Source organism: Gigantopelta aegis, chromosome 9 (genome assembly GCF_016097555.1).
Source record: "Gigantopelta aegis isolate Gae_Host chromosome 9, Gae_host_genome, whole genome shotgun sequence".
Lineage (NCBI taxonomy): Eukaryota > Metazoa > Mollusca > Gastropoda > Neomphalida > Peltospiridae > Gigantopelta > Gigantopelta aegis.
In genome coordinates this window covers 8,867,370-8,893,549 of record NC_054707.1, presented here as the reverse complement: position 1 = coordinate 8,893,549, position 26,180 = coordinate 8,867,370, and the positions used below count along the sequence as shown (strand labels likewise).

At 34.6% G+C, this 26,180-nt stretch overlaps 1 protein-coding gene across 1 annotated transcript in view; it reads right to left on the bottom strand.

Moving 5' to 3' along the window:
- Nucleotides 1–575: 575 nt before the first annotated feature.
- LOC121382037 (MAM and LDL-receptor class A domain-containing protein 2-like) overlaps nucleotides 576–26,180 on the bottom strand; it is a 30,963-nt gene continuing 5,358 nt past the window's right edge. The window contains exons 2-22 of the mRNA XM_041511511.1: nucleotides 24,697–25,106; nucleotides 24,122–24,322; nucleotides 22,776–22,947; nucleotides 21,033–21,133; nucleotides 20,106–20,285; nucleotides 18,774–18,861; nucleotides 17,899–18,051; nucleotides 16,611–16,751; nucleotides 15,146–15,622; nucleotides 13,308–13,463; nucleotides 12,750–12,895; nucleotides 11,320–11,521; nucleotides 10,650–10,802; nucleotides 9,707–9,901; nucleotides 8,507–8,641; nucleotides 7,809–7,878; nucleotides 6,020–6,120; nucleotides 5,004–5,100; nucleotides 3,978–4,062; nucleotides 3,397–3,450; nucleotides 576–1,624 (exon numbers count right to left, since the gene is read on the bottom strand). Coding sequence (XP_041367445.1) covers nucleotides 1,559–1,624; nucleotides 3,397–3,450; nucleotides 3,978–4,062; nucleotides 5,004–5,100; nucleotides 6,020–6,120; nucleotides 7,809–7,878; nucleotides 8,507–8,641; nucleotides 9,707–9,901; nucleotides 10,650–10,802; nucleotides 11,320–11,521; nucleotides 12,750–12,895; nucleotides 13,308–13,463; nucleotides 15,146–15,622; nucleotides 16,611–16,751; nucleotides 17,899–18,051; nucleotides 18,774–18,861; nucleotides 20,106–20,285; nucleotides 21,033–21,133; nucleotides 22,776–22,947; nucleotides 24,122–24,322; nucleotides 24,697–25,106 — 3,383 coding nt within the window. The 3' untranslated portion in view covers nucleotides 576–1,558. The remainder of the gene's footprint in view (nucleotides 1,625–3,396; nucleotides 3,451–3,977; nucleotides 4,063–5,003; nucleotides 5,101–6,019; nucleotides 6,121–7,808; nucleotides 7,879–8,506; nucleotides 8,642–9,706; nucleotides 9,902–10,649; nucleotides 10,803–11,319; nucleotides 11,522–12,749; nucleotides 12,896–13,307; nucleotides 13,464–15,145; nucleotides 15,623–16,610; nucleotides 16,752–17,898; nucleotides 18,052–18,773; nucleotides 18,862–20,105; nucleotides 20,286–21,032; nucleotides 21,134–22,775; nucleotides 22,948–24,121; nucleotides 24,323–24,696; nucleotides 25,107–26,180) is intronic.

Genomic DNA, 26,180 nt, shown 5'->3' with positions numbered 1-26,180 from the left:
ATTTTTAGGCGTCGCTAAAACTTCGAATTCTGGAAAACAGTTGTGTGGTTTTTCATCTCAATATATAACAGTACACAATAAAGTGAGGTGCATCTGTACCAAGTTATAATAACCTCATACTGAATAATATTACACCACTAATGTTTTAGTTGTCTGGGTCATGTCCAGTACAGATGGCTACTGCCAATATCAATCATTAATTTTATGCAGGCCTGCCACCCTCTGGAAAATTCTCTTTGACCTGAAGCCAATTTGGACAGAATTACAAAACTGTTACTATAACCACCACAGGGTTTCTGCCAGTAGGTAAAATGGGTATGGCACCATACCCAAATGATTTCCATTTTTTTTTTTTTTTTTTTTTTACGTGAACCTTTTGACAAAATTAATTACTTTTATCATTACTGTATGATTCTCTTAACCCTAACACTAAACGTAACCCATTTTCTCTCTGGGGGAGGTCCCCATACCTCCTGTTGACTGTGGTTGCATTCAATTCCATAGCCCCATGAACAAAAATGTCTTTCTAGCAGAAACACTGCATCATGTAAAATAATAAATAAACAAAAAACACATTTAACAATCAAGTGGCTTTTTATTCAATAACAATTTTCAATATAACAAAACAAAATTTTTTTGAAACATATATAGTGCATACCTTGTAGTACCATAAATTTTAATATATATTAACAAAACAAACATTAAAAACAGATTTTATTGCACACATCACCAAAGCAAATTCAGATTAAAGATAAGAGACCAACATGTCTACTTGAATAGTCTGTACAGTACTGGAGCTACACTGGGTTAAAAACAGCTATTGTCAATTTTTTTTATTATTACATAATTTAAAATATTCAAACAATTAAGTACTTAAATATTTGAAAAGCAACACATAAGTATATTAATTGACAAGAAATTTGAGCTTACCTAATAAACTATTCAAAATAATAATATTAACGTTTAGACAACTCCAACCAGTTAATATTTCCATTCTTTCCCTCAATCACATTTACATTAGTATTCCACATATTCACTTTGCTCTGTTAACATGTACTTGGCCTATATACGGTATAGGCTTTGTTGGCCATATAGTCCCCTTTAACTTGTTCAGTCATTTAATAGAAAACAACTGCTCATCAGATAATACAATAGCTATTAAAAATAGGACCACAAAAAACGTAGAAAATCCAGCTAATCAACATATGGCTTTAAAGATTTATTCTTTTCTAAGTTTGATATAAATATAATAACATATAGTCATGTACACAAAGCATGGTGAAAACACTGCTGTTTGTATGTGAGATCAAATAATGTAGTCAATTTAATATAAGAATAAATTATTAATTAATTACTTCTTTCTAATAAATAAATACCAACAACAAAAGGAAACAATTAAAAAGGAATATACATCATTGCACAGGTTTTTTTATCAATAACAGTTCAGAGTTTACATATCCGAGAAGTTTTCAGAGTTGAGTAGAAACAGAAATAATAATTCAAACATTTCAAGTGAATATTTTCAGTAGAATTTGGTCTCTTGGAATCAGTTAAATGTTTATGCATCCGAGAAGGCTTCCGAGTACAGTGGATTCTCTATCGATGTAGCATCAATGGTCATCGTCTGCAAAAATATAAAATTTACATTAATATTATTCAATTTCCATTACATTCATTACAATTTAAAGCCATCCTATTGGTCCAGCCATAGCAACACAAGTTTGTTCATCACTTGATGAACATAAATATAACATCATCAGGGTCTCATGACATCACTTGATGAACGTAAGTATAACATCATCAGGGTCTCATGACATCACTTGATGAACGTAAGTATAACATCATCAGGGTCTCATGACATCACTTGATGAACGTAAATATAACATCATCAGGGTCTCATGACATCACTTGATGAACATAAATATAACATCATCAGGGTCTCATGACATCACTTTAAATTAGTAAATAGAGGTTATAACCAGAGTGTTTTTCAGTATCATCACTTGATGAACATAAATATAACATCATCAGGGTCTCATGACATCACTTCAAATTAGTAAATAGAGGTTATAACCAGAGTGTTTTTCAGTATCATCACTTGATGAACATAAATATAACATCATCAGGGTCTCATGACATCACTTTAAATTAGTAAATAGAGGTTATAACCAGTGTTTTTCAGTATCATCACTTGATGAACATAAATATAACATCATCAGGGTCTCATGACATCACTTGAAATTAGTAAATAGAGGTTATAACCAGAGTGTTTTTCAGTATCGTCAATATCATATATTAGGAATAAAATTATATCGTCAATATCATATATTAGGAATAAAATTATTTTTATTCCTAATATATGATATTGACGATACCGAAATACACAAGGGTAATAATCTCTTTATCATATAAGCTCAAGCTTAATACGATGTGTTTTTGTAAACTGTACACACAACTTTAATTCCAGTCTGCCATTACTAGATATTCAAATGACGTCAAACTCGAATGACGTAATTTTGGATGTCCTTACATCAAAATAAAGTTATGCCTAACGTTTTTTATTTTCTGAACGCTAGACAGCTTTCAGTGTCAAATTGCCATTGAAATGTTTTTATTTAATGACTATGAATGCATACGTCAATCATGGAGTGTCACCCAAGTAGTTTGCTTAAATGTCAATAAACCTAGTGCCGAGACCTCAACTAATTTACATCTAATTTGCAAAGTTATCAAATTCTAAAAATATGTGATCTGAAAAATATCACATACATTGATTGCACTGAAAATGTAAGATATTATATGATAATATGTCTTATTAAGTATTATTGTACATGACCTCCCGCCCCCCCCCCCCCCCCCGGCAATTAAAAAAAAAAAAATTCAAACTAAAATATGAACTTTTTAGTGTTATTATTATTAAGTATGTTTTAAATTTAATATAAAAGATTATCTGTTATTTCTGTTACTTTCATCAGCGTATAACAAAAAAAATCATCCGTAAATTTATGTGTGAACAACTTTGCTAATTCAGTTTGTAGATGATTGTTTTTTTCATACCTCAATGAACATAAAAGAAATATCAGACAATCCCTAAATAAACAATATGTGCTCTTTGAATAGTTGTGCTATTCAAATCACTGATCTTAGTTTCTAAGGTTTGCTGTGCCTAAAATCAATTTTGATCTACTACAAACACAAAGATGACCAGAAACACTTTGGATTTGTCAGAATTCATAATCCAAGCAACTTGTTAATAATGTGAAAGTGAGATATGCTTTCCATTAAAGCCATTTCACAGAATCATGGTTCTGTGTTATTTATATTTAAACAGCATAGGATTGATCAAAATGTAGGTGGAGGTGTTTTTGTTCAAAAGAGTTTACTAAGTTCACTCACCCCACTTTCGAAATTGTCGTGGAATGTTGGGGGCTCCAATTCATTCATCTGGTACTGAAAAAGACCAAATTAAGAGACTTACTAACATACACTGTTTTATATAATTAATATCAATTATCATTAGGATGGTAACATGTACAAAATCATCTATTCACATATAAAAAGATTAAAAAACTAGATACAATTTTTTTTTTTTTAACAAATCAAGGAGTAAACAGGCTTGACATGTATACCTGGACTAAACTAGTCTACCTCACAGGAGCAAATCCTCAAATTCGGGCAAAAATATCAAGATATTTGGGCAAAAGATGCTAACCTGAGGCCTTTACCATGTATTTTCATCATTCTACATGCAAAATCAGTTTTAATCCATGTAAAAACACATAATGATTCGTTTACAACCCTATATAGCTGTGACAGTAATACTAATTTGAATAAATGTTGTTATGCAGATTCGTGCATTTTCGTTTAATTCAGGCAAAAATCAGCCTGCCCTACAAAAACATGGAAGCCAGTACACTTATGCTAAAATCCAATGGCTTAGTCTACATCACCAAGTCAGGTACAACATGAGTACTTACCCCTCCATCGGCCCCATCACTTCCATAGTCATACACAGGGTTGGAAAGTCCCATGGGAGAACTGCTCGTATCAAACAAAAGTTGTCTGAAACAAAAACAAAAAGAATTTTAAAACATGTTAACATGTAGAAAGAAGTCAATACACTCTCTCTGCCTCTCTTCTATGTTTCCTTTCATTTAGTTCACCCTCCATTTATAAATATCAATTTATTGTCATGCTTTCATTTAGTTCACCCTCCATTTATAAATATCAATTTATTGTCATGCTTTCATTTAGTTCACCCTCCATTTATAAATATCAATTTATTGCCATGCTTTCTGGGCTTCATACACATTTGTGTTTGTTAAATGCAGATAGTGACCTTAATATAGGCTTATTCATGTTGGTCAATCAAAATACTGCATATTTAATGGTTTTTAAATATTGATTAAATCAATTTAATATATTCACTCACTATTAGATATGGTTAGCTATAATAATAATAATAATAATAATACTAAAAAGAATACTTTATTTACAGAAGGTAATGAGTACAAAACTATTCTCCCATGAGGCCGTCTCTATAATTCTAGGTTTAAACAACAAAATTTAGACACACATGTGCATATATGCACATACAAATACAAATATTAAAAAATATATACAAGAATAGAAATGCTTTATATACTAATACTGGACAATGATTGGTTTAAACTTTAATAAATATGTAATTAAAACATTTCTTTTTGAAAATATTAATATTTCTCGACTCTTAATATCAAAGGGCAAACTATTCTAAACTGGGAATACATGCAATCAATCAGAAAGTAAAAAAACATCAGCGATCTGTGAAAGCTAAATAAAAACCCCAAAACAAGATAGGTGAAATCCATTTTTTTTTATATTCAACATTGCTACATTTTCTTTTCACATAAAGCCAAACTGGAATTATTGACAAAAAACACTAAAATATACGATGGTACAGAGTATAATTTTCCTTGGTAAACATGTTTACTCTTATTTACAGAGTACAGAATAGACTCTACCTTTGAATTCTGCGTCTTCTGTAGACAAACAATCCTGCGGCCACACCACCCAAAACAAGCAGAACAAGAATGATTCCTACAGGAATGGCCCATTTTTCTGCAACACAATATACACAATCCATAAAACATAATGGTAAAAATCCCCACAAAAACATAGTCCTTGAAGCAAGATCGTAACCCCCCTCCCCAAATACATAGTAAATAAACCCAAAATACTTAGTCGATGAAGCAAGAATGTGAGTGTAAATAATATTATAAAAACACCCCAATGTTTGTAAATATGTGTCTAATAACATAAATAAAATAAAATATTATAAGTATACTAACTGTTTGTAATTGAGTATAATAAAACCAAAAAAAGTTTACTGACATTTAAAGAATTTTTTTTTTAAAGTTTACTAACAGTTATTTGTAATTGTGGGTGAAATAACAAAAACAAAACAAAAAAGCAACAATGTTATAGGTTTACTAACTGCTGTTTGTAAATATGAGTGTATAATAACAAAAACCAACACTGATATAGGTTTACTAACTGCTGTTTGTAAATATGAGTGTATAATAACAAAAACCAACACTGATATAGGTTTACTAACTGCTGTTTGTAAATATGAGTGTATAATAACAAAAACCAACACTGATATAGGTTTACTAACTGCTGTTTGTAAATATGAGTGTATAACAACAAAAACCAACACTGATATAGGTTTACTAACTGCTGTTTGTAAATATGAGTGTATAACAACAAAAACCAACACTGATATAGGTTTACTAACTGCTGTTTGTAAATATGAGTGTATAACAACAAAAACCAACACTGATATAGGTTTACTAACTGCTGTTTGTAAATATGAGTGTATAACAACAAAAACCAACACTGATATAAGTTTACTAACTGCTGTTTGTAAATGTGAGTGTAATAACAGAACAGCAGCAATGTTATAAGTATGCTAACAGTTGTTTGTAAATGTGAGTATAATAACATAACCAACCAACAACAATGTTACAAGTGTACTAACTGTTGTTTGAGCCTGTGGAGGCTGCCTGTGTAGGTGGTGGTGCTGACACTGTGGCTGTTTTTGATGTCTGACACCGGGTGCCTGTCCAACTGTTCGTACATCTGAAAATATCCACTTTACATCTCAGATTTACACATACAAATAAAAATAAAGTTTGTCTCGGTTTGCAGACTGAAATCTCTTCCATTGACAGTAGAAATGAAGTATGGCTATCTGATTTGTAATCATTCTGTATGTAAACATCTGTCTGTTTGATCTGATCCGAAAAAAAATTCCATTCTCATATACCACTGGGGTTTCAAGCATGCCCCCCCCCCCCCCCCCCCCCCCCCCCCCCCCCCCCCCACCGGGATCGGCCTCTGGAGGCCAGGGGCCCAACTCGGGGCCTGTCCGTTTGATTCTTTTTTTGAATAAAATATTGATACCGATGTAACATTTTACATTCACAAAAATGCACTAAACAGTTTAAGTAAAGCACAAAATAAATACTGTAAATCAGGAAATGTTGGCGAATTTAGCGAGGTCATACAAGACGTTAATATTTTATGATGCTAAATTTAAAAAGATATACAACAGTCTGTTCCTACAAAACACCTGTGCGATTGTTTTGTCTGTGATTAACTGAAGGAACAACAACGGTTACATACTACTTAATAAACCAAAAGGATAGCAAACAACAATAGTTAGCATGCACATTACTGCAATTTTATACTAAATTCAACATGTCTGTAAGCTGCATAACGTCAAGATTCATCAAAAACATTATTTCAGCTGATCCTACAGCTTAAGCTTATTAGGTTTTTTAGGTTTTTAGTTTCTGATATGATGACCTCGCTAAAGTTCTAGGTCGCTAATATGTCACTTAAATTTGGATTTCGCTATATGTTAAGATCACTAATATTTATATTACAATAAATCTCATAATAACACCTGGTTGACCACAACATTCAGGGCTCAATCTGCCCACTGCCACATTATATTTATATTACAATAAATCTCATAATAACGCCTGGTTGACCACAACATTCAGGGCTCAATCTGCCCACTGCCACATTATATTTATATTACAATAAATCTCATAATAACGCCTGGTTGACCACAACATTCAGGGCTCAATCTGCCCACTGCCACATTATATTTATATTACAATAAATCTCATAATAACGCCTGGTTGACCACAACATTCAGGGCTCAATCTGCCCACTGCCACATTATATTTATATTACAATAAATCTCATAATAACACCTGGTTGACCACAACATTCAGGGCTCAATCTGCCCACTGCCACATTATAGCCATCTGCTAATTTTCCTACAAATTGGCTACAAGATTAGTATTTGTCTACTAAAGGTTTCTTTAAATTAGCCACTTATGAATAATTTTCAAGGAAATACTCAACATATGTGAAAACTGGCTAAACAAAATTCTTTTCAATGTGAGCCTTGAACATTTATTTTCGTCTTTTTAATTTTTTTTTTTTTTTTTTTTTGTGAATCATCATGTTTGTTACTGATGCTATTTCTCTTCACAGATGTTAATTTGCACTGTATTTAACTGACAGTTTTAGAACTTTTGTGTTCATCATCATTTACCTCTGTCTCACATCCAACAGCAGATGTTGTTTGTTTTTGTGCTGGGGTGTCATTATATATTCAATATTAAAAAAAAACAATATCAGAAGTTAAAAGCTAAAAGAATAAAGTAAAAGATAAGACGTCATCATAAAACTGAAGAGACTTGTCAACTTATTATATTTTTACATGAAAAACAGAAGAAAAAGTGTCTTACTTGCATACAGGAATCTTGTTAGCAGATGCCACACACTGACCACTATTCTGACAATAGTTGGCAGGACATTCTGAAAGTAAAGTATTTATAACAATATATCACCCAGTATAATAGGTACTGAAACGTTACAGCTATCTGAAATAGTTCTCTTTGAATTTCATTTCAAATAACATTTTACTGCAATTACACCATTTAAGATCACAGTAACCTATGCAAATACCATCACACCATTTAATGGCCTTTCATACACCAGTCTTGGAGCATTGGAGCAGTCTATTATCAACAATCTTTAATTAAAAACCCCATGTATGATGAGCTGAAGAAAAAAACGAAGTTTGTTTTATTTAACGACACCACTAGAGCACATTGATTTACTAATCATCGGCTACTGGATGTCAAACATTTGGTTATTGTGACAATCTTAGAGAGGAAACTAGCTACATTTTTCCTTTAGTAGCAAAGGATCTTTTATATGCACAACCCCCAAAACAGGATAGCACATACCATGGCCTTAGATTTTCCAGTCGTGGTGCACTGGTTGAACCAAGAAATAGCCCAATGGGCCCACCGACGGGTATCAAACGCTTTACCACTGAGCTACATGCCACCCAGATGAGCTAAAGAATGCACCTACTACTAACTGAGATCATGTTTAAATAGTAGCTAAGCTTCATTGATACTAATACAGTTTTACGTACTTCCACAAGACGCCTCGTCTTGGCCTTTCATGTCGTGATGTCCTAGTGTACACTCAACAACCCCATTACATCTGGATGATAACATGATGCAAGACTGGCTTGATGTACAGTAATAACTTCCCTTGGCACAAACACCTGTACAAATATTGTAAATACCATTATTAGTGTGTCATGCAAGCTGCCCAGGCAATGGAACCCTACTGTATTCATAGCTAATGTGTTGAACTAGCTCTTACAGTGCATAGTTCCTTTTTTGTATGTGTTTGTTTAAAGAATTTTTTTTTATATAAATATTTAATGCTAAATTTAAATAGATTATTACAGTAGAATTTTTTTATTGAATGTATATGGGAATTGTTTTATTCTTTGCTCTCACTTGGAAAAAATAAAACAATTATTCCCAAACAAGTGCCATAAATTCCATATGATGTACTCGTACCTCAAGGTGTTGACCTATTCATTATCCACATACAGTGATATATTACAAACATTTTTTGAATGACTATTTGCTACATAACTATAATAATGTCATAGAATTGTTACATTACACATGTAGTAAATAGTTCCAATTTATTATAAGAATAAAACAAAACAAATTCAATAACCATATATATTTTTTTACTTTAACTTTTTAAAATGTTTAATTTCTTGGTACTGAATACAATATCAGAGATAACACGATTTTTAGAAACCACAACCTTGCTTGCATTCCTTAAGACACAAGTGACCTCACAGGTGTGCTACAACAATATTTAATGACACCACTAGAACACATTGATTTATTAATCATCGCCTCATGGATATCAAACATTTGGTAATTTTGACATATAGTCTTAGAGAGAAACACCATTAGCTTACATTTTTCCATTAGTAGCAAGGGATCTTTTATATGCACCATCCCACAGACAGGATATCACATACCAAAGCTTTTGATATACCAGTCGTGGTACACTGGCTGGAATGAGAAATAGCCCAATGGGCCCACTGACAGGGATCGATCCCAGACCAAACACGCATCATGTGAGCACTTTACCATGTGGTGGGCTATGTCCCACCCTACCATTTAAAGTAAGCCACAAGGATAATAATATAACATATTTAATGTTCCACCAATACATTAACATACAGAGTACTGAAGAGAAGGATAAGAGTTAGCATTGACAATAGAAATAAATGAGTAAAATAACAATGATAACTCACTACATCGGTTTTCATCAGTTCCATCGTCGCAGTCCTGTACTCCGTCACAGAGGAAAATGGCGTTCTTACAAACTTTGTCACACACAAACTGTCCACTTGGACACTGCTGGCTAGGAGGGGTCGGGGGTGGGGTCTGTGGGGGGAGTGTCTTTGGTTTATGTGTTACTGGTGGTCCAGTGGCTGGATTCTGTGGGGCTGTAACAAAAACACACAAAGGGAACTTGTCACTTCATGGATCATTTATGTCTAAAAGCTTACATTCTACTTATTACAATTCTTTTTAAATTATGGTGCAGGCTAGAAATGTAACAACAATATGCTTAAGTATTTGGTGCGCACTAAATTAAAACATGCATTATTGCTACATATATATTTTCAATATATAAATATGTAATTATATAGGCCCTAAATGTATTTTCCTTTTATGTAGAAACACTAACAGAAATACTGCCACAATTTTAGATCAACCTCATACACAGCTACAGGAGGCAAGGGTCTGAAGGTCAGCATCACCCACCCCACACCCCCAAATGATTAGGTAATCGAACATGTTTTAGGACAGATTTGTCTGAAACACTGTGTTCTTTAGTTCTCTTTATTACTTCACATGGCTTGTGCATGCTACTATGTAACTATGTGACATGTTTTTTCCAACTTTTGTATTCTTTTATGTTACATATCAGTGGCCATAAACTGTTGGGAGGGGAGGGAGGCAGGCATGTCTCATGTATTTGTGTTGAGAGGATTCAAAATGCCATATTTGAACAACTGAAATTCTAAATTTTCTTTTAGAACATACCTCTGAACACATTCAACACACCCACCCAACAAGTTCAAGCCCTCTGGGACCTCAAATTTCCATCCCCAAGCCTTTGCCCTTCCATCCAAATACACTCCACAGACCCTGCATAGAGTCCATACTACACTGAACATATTAACTAACCTGTTGTGGTAGGACAAGAGCTGGGCTCGTCCGAGTTATCGGGACAGTCAGATACCCCGTCACACTGCCATGTTTTGGGAAGGCACTGACTCAGTGGAGCACATTTTATCTGGTGGATGCCACAAACCAACTCGGTGGATGGGATGTACGGTTCTGTGCAAACAAAAACAATACCAATGACCATCACAGATAAATTTTGATTAATATGCATAAATAATAACTGGTAATAATAAGCTGTGTTAATTACCTACAATAAATAAAGTATTAATGTTATTATTATTACTATCATCATCATTAGTAGTATCAGCACTATTATTATTTTAACCACTTTAAATAGTTCTAAATGTCTGATACTGTAAAAAAAAAAAAAAAATACAAGAAAAAACACAGCAACAAAAAATGCTGAAGAACTATTCTAGTCGGCCAAACATATGTTTTATTATAAAACATTATTAAAACTAACATATGATATGGCTATCCCTCCAAACATACAACATATCAGGCCTAGTGCTTATAAAGCGTTTAGAGTCCAGACTCGAGACTCTGATAGAGTCTGCGACAGTAATGTCATGACAACGCCATACAAATTGTATATGTGTGATGTCATTAAAGATCGAGTCTGGACTCTAAAAGTTATAGTTATTAAGAAAAAAAAAGAATCATAACTAACTTCCTGTTTGACATTGTCGTGTGAACGTGACGTCATCGATGGCGATGTCAGCCAGTTTTCCGGTGCCGCGCGTTGCCTCGATGATGACAGTGAAGTTGAGGTTGTTTCCGAGTGGGATATTGACGTATATCCAGTTAGCCGGGTGGTTGCCCGACACTGTCCACATCAATTGTAGCTGGTTTTGCTTGTTCTTCGTGTACACCTGGGAAAAAAATAATCAGTGTTCACGAAATATTGTGATATGAATCGCAGTTCGTTTGCCCCCCCACCAAAAAGTGGTCAGCAAAACAAAGTGTTTGAGAATAATGGCCATAAATACCGGACATATGGCCGCAAACGTGCTTAAGTAAACCAAACTACAGATTTTTTTGCCTAATTTTAAACCACATTAACTGCTTTAAAATATCGTACATTTTCAAAAACTTGTACAAAAAAAACCCTTACCCTTTCACATATGAACATTATTTTATGTATTTATAAACATTTTTACTGAAAATATGTGAGAAAAAGTTATAAACCTGTACCCCCCCTCAATGTGGTTTTTGTCAAAAAAATTATCCAGTAGTCAGAAGGTTAAATACTTTATTAATTGTGAATGAATGAATGAATGGATGCATGAATAATTTACATAATTTAGAAGACCAATATCTAGTGACCCTATTATGTGATAGTATAGTGTAACACAAATGGAGTCTTAATTACAGAATTTTTTGGGTTTTTTTAATCAGTTGTGGCCTAGTCTAATCATATGCTAACTTGGTGACTTGGCCTGTCTATATACTGTAGAGGGTTAATGGTGACATGGTCTCAAGGGGGCAAGTGATGACCTAAGCTGACCACATTTGTCCCAAAAGGGTCAATACTCAGTAACTTTGTCTGACTATGATTACCATCATAACATGAGATGGCCAACACTTGGTGACCTAATCTGACTAAATATACCCTGTAATGCTAATATCTGATGACCTAGAGTGATCTCGAATGGGCCAATATCTAGTGACCTAATCTGACTACATTTACTCTCAGAAGGCCAATATCTGATGATCTAGTCTGACTATATTTACCCTCAAGGCCAATATCTGATGATCTAATCTGATTATATTTACCCTCAGAAGGTCAGTATACAGTTACTCTCAGAAGACCAATATCTGATGACCTAGTCTGACTGTATTTACCCTCAAGGCCAATATCTGATGATCTAATCTGATTATATTTACCCTCAGAAGGTCAGTATCTGATGATCTAGTCTGACTACATTTACTCTCAGAAGGCCAATATCTAGTAACCTAGTCTGACTGCACTTATCTTATGAGGACCAATGTCTGATTACCTAGACTGACCCTAAGAAGGGTAATACTTGGTGACCTTATTCTGACTACACTTATCCAGAAGAGGCCAGTACAGGTACAGGTAGGTCTGACCACACTTACCCTGAGAGGGCCAATATCTGGTGAGCCCGTCATGTAGTAGTAGAACCTCATGTAACATACTCCACTGCTAGCAGGGAATTTAGGAGAAACTATCCGTGCTATCTGTCCTATAGACATCTTGCTGCTATCCACATACACAAACTGACCTGTTGTGAACAGAAACAAAAATAACTGTACCTGTGTAACCAGTATTGAAAAAAACAAACAAAATACCCAAACAAATTACCCCTACCCCCACCTCCACCCCACAAAACCCCCAAACCCAACCCACCTTCACACCTCATCCCACCCTCAATAAAAGTGCTGAAAGATTTTATAGTGTCCAAAACAATCAAGCATGCTGCCGTTAAAATTTAACAATTCAAAGTAAAATCATCCACATGCATGCACACACTGACCTGTTGTAAACAAAATAAAATAATATTCTAACCAATATTGAACACCCTCCACCACAAAAGATTTTACAGCACCTGAAATAACCACGCATGCCGCTGTTAAAATGTCACAGTTCAGAGTGAATTAAACCATCTACAAGTAGGCCTACTAAAGAGTACACACCTTTGGGCTTCATGCTGTGATCCAGTTTGGGGCCCGTGCCTGTGTTTGGATCGGTGGCGGCCTGAATCCAGTTAGCATCATCGTTGTTCGACTGACTCCACCCACAGTAGCTCACACCGGCAGGGTTGTCAAAGCTACAGTCTCCTAGGTAACCCACTGGTTAGATATAAAAAATAAAACACTTACTTTCTGATATTCTTAGATCACTGGCATTTTCAGACATTTAAACACTTACAACTCACCACACATCTACATATTTACAGACATTACATTATTACATCACTGAGATTTTCTGATATAATATTATTCAATCACTGATATTTTCTAATATAACATTATCTCACTAATATTTTCTGATATTATATTATTATCCCCTGAGCTTTTCTGATACTGTAAAAAGGGTATTATTCGCGAATGTGTAATTTTCGCGTTTTTAATTTAACCGCGAAAATTACACTTACACAAATAATAAAATCCATTAGAACAAAAAAACAACAACAAAAAAACCCAACAACAAACAGTTTAGCAATTTTAGCATGCTGTTCTGCATCATACAGTCTATATTCACCGTGTTTTTGTTTACGATTTGTAGAAGTGTTTAATTTATCAATAATCAATGGCATCATTGGCGGCCTGTGTCGATTAAACTTCTTCGATCGTTAAACACGTTGAAGGGTCAGGTAAACCAAGTTTCAGGTTTGTCCGCACTTTTTTTAACCACTGCAAAATTGAACCTGCCATAACGCTGTTTTTGTGAAGAATGATAAATGTAGTTGATTTTTGGAACAGACATTCTTACTGGTAGTTTTGTGAATAAACATTTAGAAATTAGTATAATGAGCCATTTTTTAATTGGCCAATCAAAATAAGGGACACAAATGGTTTCGTAAACTTCCAGAAAAACGTCATCGACAAGTGACAAAAACAAAAGAGGTGAGGCGTTTTTAACAACTGGTGTTTAAACATTAAAACAAGATTACTAGTACAAGTGTTTGTCTTTATTTCACACTTTCTGGAGAGTTGATTGAACCACATCCTGGTTTAATTTCATTAATTGTACACAGTGTGGTCGCCGCTTGACATGCGGCTGCAGCACTTAGTGAAGTCGCTCAGAAAAGGATAATATTACGTATACCTCTGTTGACCACTCTAGTGTTGATTTAATGTTATGTACCAAAGTATAGTTTTGTACGTGTTAGTAATTTAAAAAACAAAGAAACAAAAAACAAAAAACAAAAACCATGACACCGCGGAAATTAAAAACCACGAACTGCCTGCATTTTTGATATCGCGAAAATTTACTGCCGCGAATAATACCTGTTTTACAGTATAACATTATCTCACTAATATTTTCTGATATTACATTATTATATCACTAATATTTTCTAATATTACATTATTATATCACTGAGATTTTCTGATATGACATTATCTCACTAATATTTTCTGATATAACATTATTACATCACTGAGATTTTCTGATATATTATTAAATCACTGAGATTTTCTAATACCCGGTATAACATTATCTCACAAATATTTTCTGATATTATATTATTATATCACTGAGCTTTTCTGATATAACATTATCTCACTAATATTTTCTGATATTACATCACTGAGATTTTCTGATATAACATTATTAAATCATTAAGATTTTCTGATATAACATTAGTACCTCACTAATATTTCTGATATTACATTATTAAATCACTGAGATTTTCTGATATAACATTATTATCTCACCAATTATTTCTGGTACAACTGTATTTCACTGATATATTTTCTGATATATCAATGAATATTAGGCCTATAAAACAAGAACATATTTAACTCACCACACATCTGTGTATTTTCATCTGAATTGTCGTCACAGTCTTTGCGGTGATCACACAGGTATCGTCGCTGAATGCACTTCATTCCGTCCCGACACAAAAACTCATCAGCGGGGCAGACAACAGCCTTTGTGCCGACAGCGCAGTTGGTAAACTGGACATCATCAATGGCAACATCTGCCGTGTAACTGGTTCCCATCAGAGCTACAAACATCACTCCGAAGTTTCTCCTCGAGCCGATCCTGACGGTGGCCTGATGCCAGGTGTTGCCTTGGTTACCAGACGTGGTCCACCGTGTCATGTGCCCATCCTGCTCTGTTTTGATCATCACCTGCAGCGTTCCCATTGTCTTTCCGTACATGTGGTACCAGAAGGTGAGGTTGCAGTTGGCACCACTGACCTGGTATTTCGCAGTCTCGAGTACGGCAGTGTGACCCAGATGAGCAGCACTCCCGCTACTCTCTACATAGACGTAGTGACCTGCAAGAAAAATCATTACTGAAATATATTCCCCAAGAAAAGAAAAAAAAAAAAGAAGGAAAAACATAGAAAATAAATATAACAATAAGAAATAGACAAAAACATTTATTACATGTCACACAAAGTAATCATAGTACATCGTAGCCATGAAATGCAATATCTACAACACATGGTGTCACACAAAGTAACCATAGCACATCGTAGCCATGGAGTGCAATATCTACAACACATGGTCACACAAAGTAACCACAGCACATCGTAGCCATGAAATGCAATATCTACAACACATGGTAACATTGAGAATTTACTGCATCTGCACAGACAAGACACATGGAAGAAAATGAAACAGAGGCATCTACTCTGTTTGCACTGCATGAGTATATGGACATCACAGTCCACACATCTGGCATGTCCTCACTCATTAGAACATGTTCACTTATTTCTTAGGTCTGTAAAACATGAATGTTTACACAGGCATAAGCATACGAGATGGGTGGCAGGAATAATACAGATATTCAGGCAAAATGTGCTGGTCTGAAACCTTTTCACCATGTTTTTTTATTATTAGTTGAAATCCATGTAAAAAGGCATTAGTGTTTCATTTGCAACCCTATATAGCTGTTTAACAATAATGCTAATATGAATAAATTTTATCCAGATTTGGGCATTTTCATTTAATTTGTTAAAAAAGCAGCCTGCCCACTCTCCCCTCTTACAAAAATGGGAGCTAACATGCCTATGTACCCTTGTCTCTGCATGGATACAATGGATCACCTTCTGACTGCTTTCATCAATCTACTAGTTTTTTTTATCAATGTTTATACACTGTGACTTATCTGTCATGTTGCTGAACGTGTGGTTTTTTCCTACTATATCAATGTCTATACACTGTGACTTACCTGTCATGTTGCTGAACGTGTGGTCAGCCATGGAATTACCTTCCTACACTCTACTAGTTTTTTATCACTGTGTATACACTGTCACTTACCTGTCGTGTTACCGAACGTGTGGTCAGCACTAGGTCCGGTGTTCCGACTGGGAGTTTTACCAGCACGTGTCGACCAGTCAAGTACGTCATTCTTACTGTTTTGCCAACCACACATTCCACTCTCAAACGTGCAGGATGTTCCTGAAACCCAAAAAAAGAAACACAAACACATTTTTATAACAGTAAACAGGCTTACTATCACAGTTATTTCAGAGGATGACCATTCAAAATTTGGTATATTCAAAATTCCGATTAAGACTTCTTACCCTGGTCAGCAAGTATTTAGTCAAGTATAAGGAATCCGTTATTGTACCAGATACCTCGTCAAACTTACACAGTAATTGTTATTTATTTATCTACAAAAACCCTCCAACCTAATATCAATAAGAACATACACGTATCATCAACAGCCTATCCAAGGACTTACATCACTTTTTACATCCATTAGTAATGAAATAAGACCAAAGAGACATTTCATAATTATTAACTATAGTCCTTCCCACAGGGATCACCTTTTTTCATACCATGAAATGTACTACAAGTTATTTATTTCTGAACCCACTGTTTTCTAAATTGCACACAAAAATGGTATTCGTTTCTTATTTCCAAAACACTTTTACTTGTCTTCTTACTTCAAACCAAACTGAAATTACTTACAAAACATATTTTTATAGGAGGATGGGATGGACTATAGGGTATTTTTTCAATCATACTATTCTTTTTATTAACTTGCTTTCAGACTAAGAAAGTCATTGTCTAGGTCAATGATGTCTTTATTATAAAAATATTTAATGCCAATATTATAATATACATGAATCATAATAATATAGAGGAACAAAAAAAGACTTGAATGCATACCCAAAATGCAAATACATGTGTATGCTTGGAACAATTCCATATCAAGTCAAAGTAAGCTATCTGTTTCTACAGGCATAAGAATTTTAATATTCAGTACACATAAATATTATTTCAATGAATTTCAAATTCCAATCTATCCCAAAATTAATATTATTCTGTGTTTAAATTAAAGGTTGGGAGAAAAAACAAGAAAGGAATTGTTCAACTTCTACCTGTCACCTGTTTACTTACTACAATGGAGAGATTGGATAAATGAAATAATGAAAAAATTAACTTTTAGGTAAAATATTTAATTCTAAAAAAAAAGAGGAAAATTTAGATAAAACGTTTCATAAAACAAATAAAACAATATATAATTTAAGTGAAATAATTTCTAGAATGAAAAAACGAAGAAAACAAAAACAAGGAAAATTTAGTTAAACTATGTTACCACAATTAGTTTCATCTGTGTTATCACCGCAGTCATCATAGAAATTACATCGTTCGTTCTGTGAGAAACACTTTTTATTGGCACACATGAAGAGACCGGCACCACAGGGGCTGGGTGTCGTGACGGGGGCTGTCGGCTGGCCCGGGAGTGACCCTGTAATAATATGATATTAAATCACTTTTTGTCACAAAAACAGATCAAAGGTTTCTGGGACGGGTAATTTTGTAACTGATTTTTCTGACATGAGGCTCCAGAAAATCAATTCATGGAGTAAGCTTTAGCTTTAGCGAGCTCCAAGGATTGATTTTATTGAGATGACTTGGAAAAAACATCTACAAAATGACGAGTCCCGAAAATATTCTCTTGTGTAATCAGTCTTATAATAGTATAATTATTATTATCCACTGGAGTTTATTTTTGTATCAAGATGTTACCCCTTCTCTCAGCTGATATATATATATATATATATATATATATATATATATATATATATATATATATATATATTATGCCACAAGTATTATGTGACCTAAGCAAAAATCACCTACCGGACAATCAGATAAATTAACCAAGGAATAAGGATGCTTTATTTGTTTTTAGCATGAAAATGTAAATCATTAAAGGTGCATTATTATAGTTTAAGAACCATTTTCACATTAATTTGTGACAAATCACTACAAATTAATCTATCCCAGACTAGAAAATATAAAAATTGGCATTAACAGTGACTCTTCAAGGAAGCGGAGTAACAATAATGGAATCTAGTCCCATGTTTTGTGTTCAGGTGTGTATGAAACTATGTCTTAATGAGTAAATCGGGTCTCGTGTGTACCAGACTGGTGAAGACACATCCAAGTATTACTGTGTTAACCTACCTCCTTTCTCACAACCGGGTGTCAGCGATACGTCATCAATGGCAATGTCACCATATATACCACTGCCTCGGGATGCTTGAATGATGGCCTGAATTACAAACACATCACACAGTCAAACTAAAGTAGCTTCAAACAAAATGGATGACATTTAACTTCATTTACCTACAGGTTCGGGACGTAGCACTGCCTCGGGATGCTTGAATGATGGCCTGAATTACAAACACATCACACAGTCAAACTAAAGTAGCTTCAAACAAAATGGATGATATTTAACTTCATTTACCTACAGGTTCGGGACGTAGCCCAGTGGTAAAATGTATGCGTGATGCACAGTGGGTCTGGGATCGATCCCTGTTGATCCCAGCCAGTGCACCAAGATTGGTATATCAAAGGCCATGGTATGTGTTATTCTGTCTATGGGATATAAAAGATCCCTTGCTACTAATAAAAAAATGTAGCAGGCTTCCTCTCTAAGACTATATGTAAAAATGATCAAATGTTTGACATCCAATAACCAATGATTAATACATCAATGGTCTCTAGTGGTGTCGTTAAACAAAACAAACTTTAACCTTAACTTTCATTTAAATATATGTACCAAGTGAAAATATACATAAACACTTTTAACATTAAAATTACTTGAATGTATGAGTTTAATTAGCATGCTAATATCTATATCAAATTAACAATAAATCCATCCATCTTGGAAATACATGTATTAATACATGAACTGGGATAATCAAAAAACTATTTCAGTACGTGGCATACTTTACCAGCGATGTGATAATCAGCTTACAAATAAAAAGCTGAAATCATCGTTTAAGCATATGAAAACTACACCAGAGTATGTCATGAGTTATTCATGACCATTTCAGATCAAATTCAGTCAACTTTGTGAAAATTATTTTATTTACAAAAGCTAAAATCTGATAAAAAGCTGGAAAAAAACCCCCATTCCTGTATAACATTTATGACATAAAAGAACATAGACTGAAAGCAGAAGGTTGAGTGCTGATAAAGTTTAGCATATCCTGTCTTGAACAGACAGTTCTGACAGCCAAGTTGTGTGCCCAGGGCAATGTGGTTGACACTCAATTGGATATATATGTAAGCACTGAAATAAAAGTTAACACAACTCTACCAAAAAAACAAAATCAAACAGCACTCATCCAAAGCCACTAGAAGCTTGAATGTTGATCAAGTTTATTTAGCATACCCTGTCCAGGACAGACAGTAGCCCAGGACAATGTGTTTGACACTTAATTGAATATAAGCAAGGAAATCGAAGTTACAAAGAAGCACAAGTTTAAGCGTAAATAAAGTTTAGCGTACCATGAAGTCTCTGGTATCTCCACCACTGCTGGTGAGGTCTGCATCCAGTCGATACCAGAAGTCGTCCTGCATGCCTTTTATCTGCTTGACCAGAGCCAGGCCTTGAGCGGTGTAGTCAAATCGCTTCCATACCGACAGGACACCAATTGTAGATCCAAACATGTGGTACCACAGACGTAGCTGTTGGCAACAGAAAGCAACATTTTGGAATAATGGAATACTTCTATAATTCTATATCGATTGACTGAAATAAACGTGACACCAACCCTACATAATGGTATATATACAACTTCATTTAAATTAACAAAGTTAATGAAGAAAGAATGCCATGAGTAATTTTGTATGTAATTACATGTGTATGTATATTTGGGAATAAAATTTAGTTTGAGCTACTAGAAACATTAGAATAACCTGAGCAACATTTCTGATACACCGGTACAGACCTCGATATTCTAAAAAAGAAAATGTATTTAATACGTAACTTCAGAACTTGATATTCTAAAGAAGAAAATGTATTTAGTATGTAACTTCAGACATTAAATGGGCTCTGTTAATCAGAAACATCATTGACAGATCTAGAGGGGTTCACCCCCATCCACCCATTTGAAGTGCCCTACCTTTTAAATTTTTTTTATCATCCATAATATACAACACTAAATTGCTCTTAAAACATATCTATGAGCATATTTATTTCAAAAGTTCACCCCCCCCCCCTTATATCTCACTTCTTTTGGGAGCTTAATTATCTCATTTTTCTTTGACAAACTGAAATTGCCTTTTTTTAGAATTTTGTGACACCACCCTCCCCCTTTACAAACTATTGGATCCACCCCTAAACATGTTACAACAGCAGCAATCTCAAGATGCAAGCATTCTAAAATGGTTGGAGGTAGGCCCAATACTTGAAACATGATTCTAAGTACTCACGTGGCAGTTCTGGGCAGACCCCTTGATGACAAACGATGCCAGTCTGGCCACATCTCCTGGTTTTCTTCGCGAAGTGGATGCCTCAATGTACATGTAGTGACCTACAGTGGGTAGGAAAAGAAGCCATATTGTTAGAAAGCTACAGAACTAATACTCTGTCCCGGGACAGACTTCTGGCTATCCAGAGATTGGCCCCGGGACAAACATGCTCAAAACCTTAATGGTATATGAGCATGCTTAAAAATTACCTGACCTGACCTGAACTAATATAACTAATAATGTCCAAACTGTCAATTCTGAATAATGGCAGTAAAGAAGACAGCCTATTAGAAAACTACACAACTAATGTCCAAACTGTCAATCCTGAATAATGGCAGTAAAGAAGACAGCCTATCAGAAAACTACACAACTAATGTCCAAACTGTCAATTCTGAATAATGGCAGTAAAGAAGACAGCCTATTAAAAAACTACACAACTAATGTCCAAAATGTCAATCCTGAATAATGGCAGTAAAGAAGACAGCCTATTAGAAAACTACACAACTAATGTCCAAACTGTCAATTCTGAATAATGGCAGTAAAGAAGACAGCCTATTAGAAAACTACACAACTAATGTCCAAATTGTCAATCCTGAATGTGTAAAAAAGACACACATACAATTAAAAATATTTGGGATCTTGTCAATATTGGTACCCATATTATCTTTCTACAATAAGGTGCACATATTATCTTTCTACAGTAAGGTGCACATATTATCTTTCTACAGTAAGGTGCACATATTATCTTTCTATAATGAAAACACACTGTGCATGCTGATAAGATGATCAACCTAACAAGCAAGTGGTGAAATCCAGTGTGAATGTGTCACATAAACAACACGTTATTTCAGTTTCACATGATCCCAATGAATCACAGATTTTACATCAACACTATTCCTAAGCAAAGATGAGCATTACACAGGGCTTCTAGAATTTTTATAAAATCCACTAGCCATGGGATCAGAGATTTAAAAAATGTACAAGCCACGATTAAAAATTCACTAGCCCTATAGTTTACCAAGTTAATACCATTTATAATACTAAATAATTGTAATAATCAGATATGTCACCTAAAGGAAGAAATAGAGCTTAAAACACTAACATTGGGGGCTTGGGGTGGGGGCAGGATATTCATATTTACAAAATTGACTTAGTTGCAATATTTGACTTTTTTTTCTTTTTTTTTTCACTACCCGTCAGGCATGGTAATAGTGGTTATTTACTAGCCCAACTCTGAATATCACTAGCCATGGGAGTGGGGCTACCATAATCTAGAAGCCCTGCTTACATATTTAGACAATTGAGAGAATTGCATTCCTCTGGATGATGGCAGTGGGATTATGCTAAAATATTGAATACAAATTTGGGATTTTCACATAGTGTTCTAAAATGAAAATAGTTTTAATATACTATATATATATAAAACTCTGATGTCTGCTACATTCATTTATATATGAATGTAGCAGACATCAGAGTTTAATTAGTTATTTAATAATAAGTCCAGATGTATTCATTTGGTTGTCATATATTTTTGTTACATCTCATTGTACCTGAATAGCTGAGGATACAAAAGCTGTCATGTATTGTTTGTTAAGATCAGTTCTACCTGTTTGGACAAGTGAAGTGTATAATTAATATATTTATAACTCTGGTTTTACCTTTCAGATGTATAGTGTGTACAATATGTTTACACATTTGTTTTACCTGTGCGACTGAGTGTGGTGTGGTCAATGCTTGGTCCAGTCCCGGGGGTAGGTGTGGTTCCGGAATGCAATATCCAGTCAAAGTCATCATTAATTTCCTGTTGCCATGAGCTGCCACAGAATGTCGGCTCAAAATCACATCTTCCTGGATAACTGGCTTTGCACACGGTTATCTAGAACATATTTTATCATGATTAGTTATTTTTCTATAACTGATATATGAACATAAATTATTTGTATTTATTATGCAACACAAGACCAAATTAATTAATACACACACACACACACACAAGCCAAAAAAATTCTAGGTGCTTTATATCTTATGTAAATTGAGATTTGTTAAATAAGTCTTGGGAGTGGCAGTCCTCCTTGACATTATAGGAAGGATGTATTATACTAGGAGTGGCAGTATTTTACAGATGAAGGATGTATTGTCCTGGGGAGTGGCAGTCCTCTCAAAACGGGAGTAGGATGTATTATCCTGGGAGTGGCAGTCCTCTCAACCGGAGTAGGGTGTAGTCCTGGGGAGTGGCAGTCCTCTCAAACCAGGACTAGGGTGTATTGTCCTAGGAGTGGCAGTCATTCAGTGGAAGTAGGAAGGATGTATTGTCCTACGAGTGGAGGTAATTTTAAGGTGAAACAGGAAGGATGTATTGTCCTGGGAAGTGGCAGTCCTAAAGTTGAAGTATGATGTATTCTCCTGGGAGTGGCAGTCCTTTTAAGGTGAAATATAGGAAGGATATATTGACCCAGACAGTGGCAGTCATATAATGTAGGAAGGATGTACTAGTATTGTCCTGAAGTGGCATTCCTCATAAAGTGAAGTAGGAGTGATATGGCAGTCCTCATAAAGTGAAGTAGGAGTAATGTATTGTTCTGGAGAGTGGCATTCCTCATAAAGTGAAGTAGGAGTGATATGGCAGTCCTCATAAAGTGAAGTAGGAGTAATGTATTGTTCTGGAGAGTGGCATTCCTCATAAAGTGAAGTAGGAGTGATATGGCAGTCCTCACAAAGTGAAGTAGGAGTAATGTATTGTTCTGGAGAGTGACATTCCTCATAAAGTGAAGTAGGAGTGACATGGCAGTCTTCATAAGTGAAGTAGGAGTAATGTATTGTCCTGGAGAGTAGCAGTCCTCAAAAAGTGAAGTAGGAAGGATATATTGTCCTACAATCGAAGTATGAATGATGTAGTGTCCCAGGGAGTGGCAATCCTCCTATACAAATGAAGCTAACAGAGATTTATTGAAGCATAAGGTCACAACCTCCCTAAACATTGAACTCTGCTTTGTGCAATGATATTAGCTTAAATGTGCTGATGGTTAATGTCATTCAGATGATTTATTTACCATTTCATCGGAGTTATCTCCACAGTCGTCAGCGAAGTCGCACTGTTTGTTGGGATCGATGCAGTACTGGTTGGAGCATGTGAACTGACTGCGACTACAACCTGCTGCTATTACCATGGGCGGCTGACAGTTGACAAATTTCACGTCATCAATGGCAATGTCACCCCTGTAAGATGGGCCTCGCCTGGCTTCCAAAAGTATCTAAAATGAAAAACAAATATTAAGTTATCATCAAATCAGAAAATAAAATTAATTAATTAATAAAAAAATAAAAATTAAATTAAAATTAAAAATAATTAAAAATAAATAAAAATGAATAAATTTAAAAAAAATAAAAATAATAATATTATGTAAATAAATATGCAAGTTTAAATGGTTGATCCTCCTCAGAGGACACAATAGGTTATTAAAAACTTTTTAAAACCCCCACATAAAAACTTCTATTGCAATTATATAACACACCGGACAGACAAAATAATGGGAGGGTATTTTAGAGCAGATCAAAAGGAAGGTTTGAAACCTCAATATTCTGAAACAATATGGTTCATACAATCAAAGAAGACTAAGTAAATTACCTTGAAGTTTGAATCTGGTCCAATCATTATTTCGACGTGTCGCCAAGACGGGCCATGATTTCCCGATGCAATCCAGAGACTTTGTAAGTTACCACCGTATTTTGTGTAGACCTCAAACGACCCAACTCCAGTTCCATTCATGATGTACCACAAGCTCAGCTTACACTGAGGTCCAGTCTGACCAATGGTGGGGGTCGACACAACTGCGAAGTCCTGCCGAGAACCTTTTGAAGAGTCTGCCCAAAGGTACCAGCCGTGACCCACAGATAACTGTGTGTGGTCAGTGATTGGCCGCATGTCTGTGGAGCTTGTTCTGATTGGCTGATCCACTTTCCAGCTGTAGGCCATCTCTGTGCTGTTCAACTTCCAGCCACATACATTTCCACGCTCAAAGTCACAGATTGGTTGAACTGAAAAACCCCAATCCCATTGCATATCATTTTAATAATTGAGTTATGAAAAACCCCTAATATAACTGTATAAACTATTTTGAACTGATGGGACTAACTAAATTTGGTTAATTTAATGGGTTTAGAAAAGTTATGTTCTGTAATGATATTTAACGAGGGACCATGAAAAATGTCTGGTTTTGATGGAATTTCGGTTTTGATGGAATTCTGGTTTACAGAGTGTCGGATTTTGAGACAAGCATATCCATTAGATATAAATGTACTTGTATAATAACCCAACAAAATATATTATTAAATGAACTTCTCAAAGTGAAATATATCATGATCCGTTCAGAATTTTTGTTTCATTATATCATTATGGTATCGTTTTCAAACAAGATTTCACCCATACAACCTCTTTTGTTTCATTATATCATTATGGTGTCGTTTTCAAACAAGATTTCACCCATACAACCTCTTTTGTTTCATTATATCATTATGGTGTCATTTTCAAACACGATTTCACTCATACAACCTCTTTTGTTTTATTATATCATTATGGTGTCGTTTTCAAACAAGATTTCACTCATACAACCTCTTTTTTTTCATTATATCATTATGGTGTTGTTTTCAAACATGATTTCACTCATACAACCTCTTTTGTTTCATTATATGATTATGGTGTCATTTTCAAACAAGATTTAACTCATACAACCTCTTTTGTTTCATTATATCATTATGGTGTCGTTTTCAAACACGATTTAACTCGTACAACCTCTTTTGTTTCATTATATCATTATGGTGTCGTTTTCAAACAAGATTTAACTCATACAACCTCTTTTGTTTCATTATATCATTATGGTGTCGTTTTCAAACACAATTTAACTCATACAACCTCTTTTGTTTCATTATATCATTATGGTGTCGTTTTCAAACACGATTTAACTCATACAACCTCTTTTGTTTCATTATATCATTATGGTGTCGTTTTCAAACAAGATTTAACTCACACAACCTCTTTTGTTTCGTACAATATTCTCTGAATTCACACATGAACAGAAATACAACTTCAGATATGTTTATATGCTTGCCTGT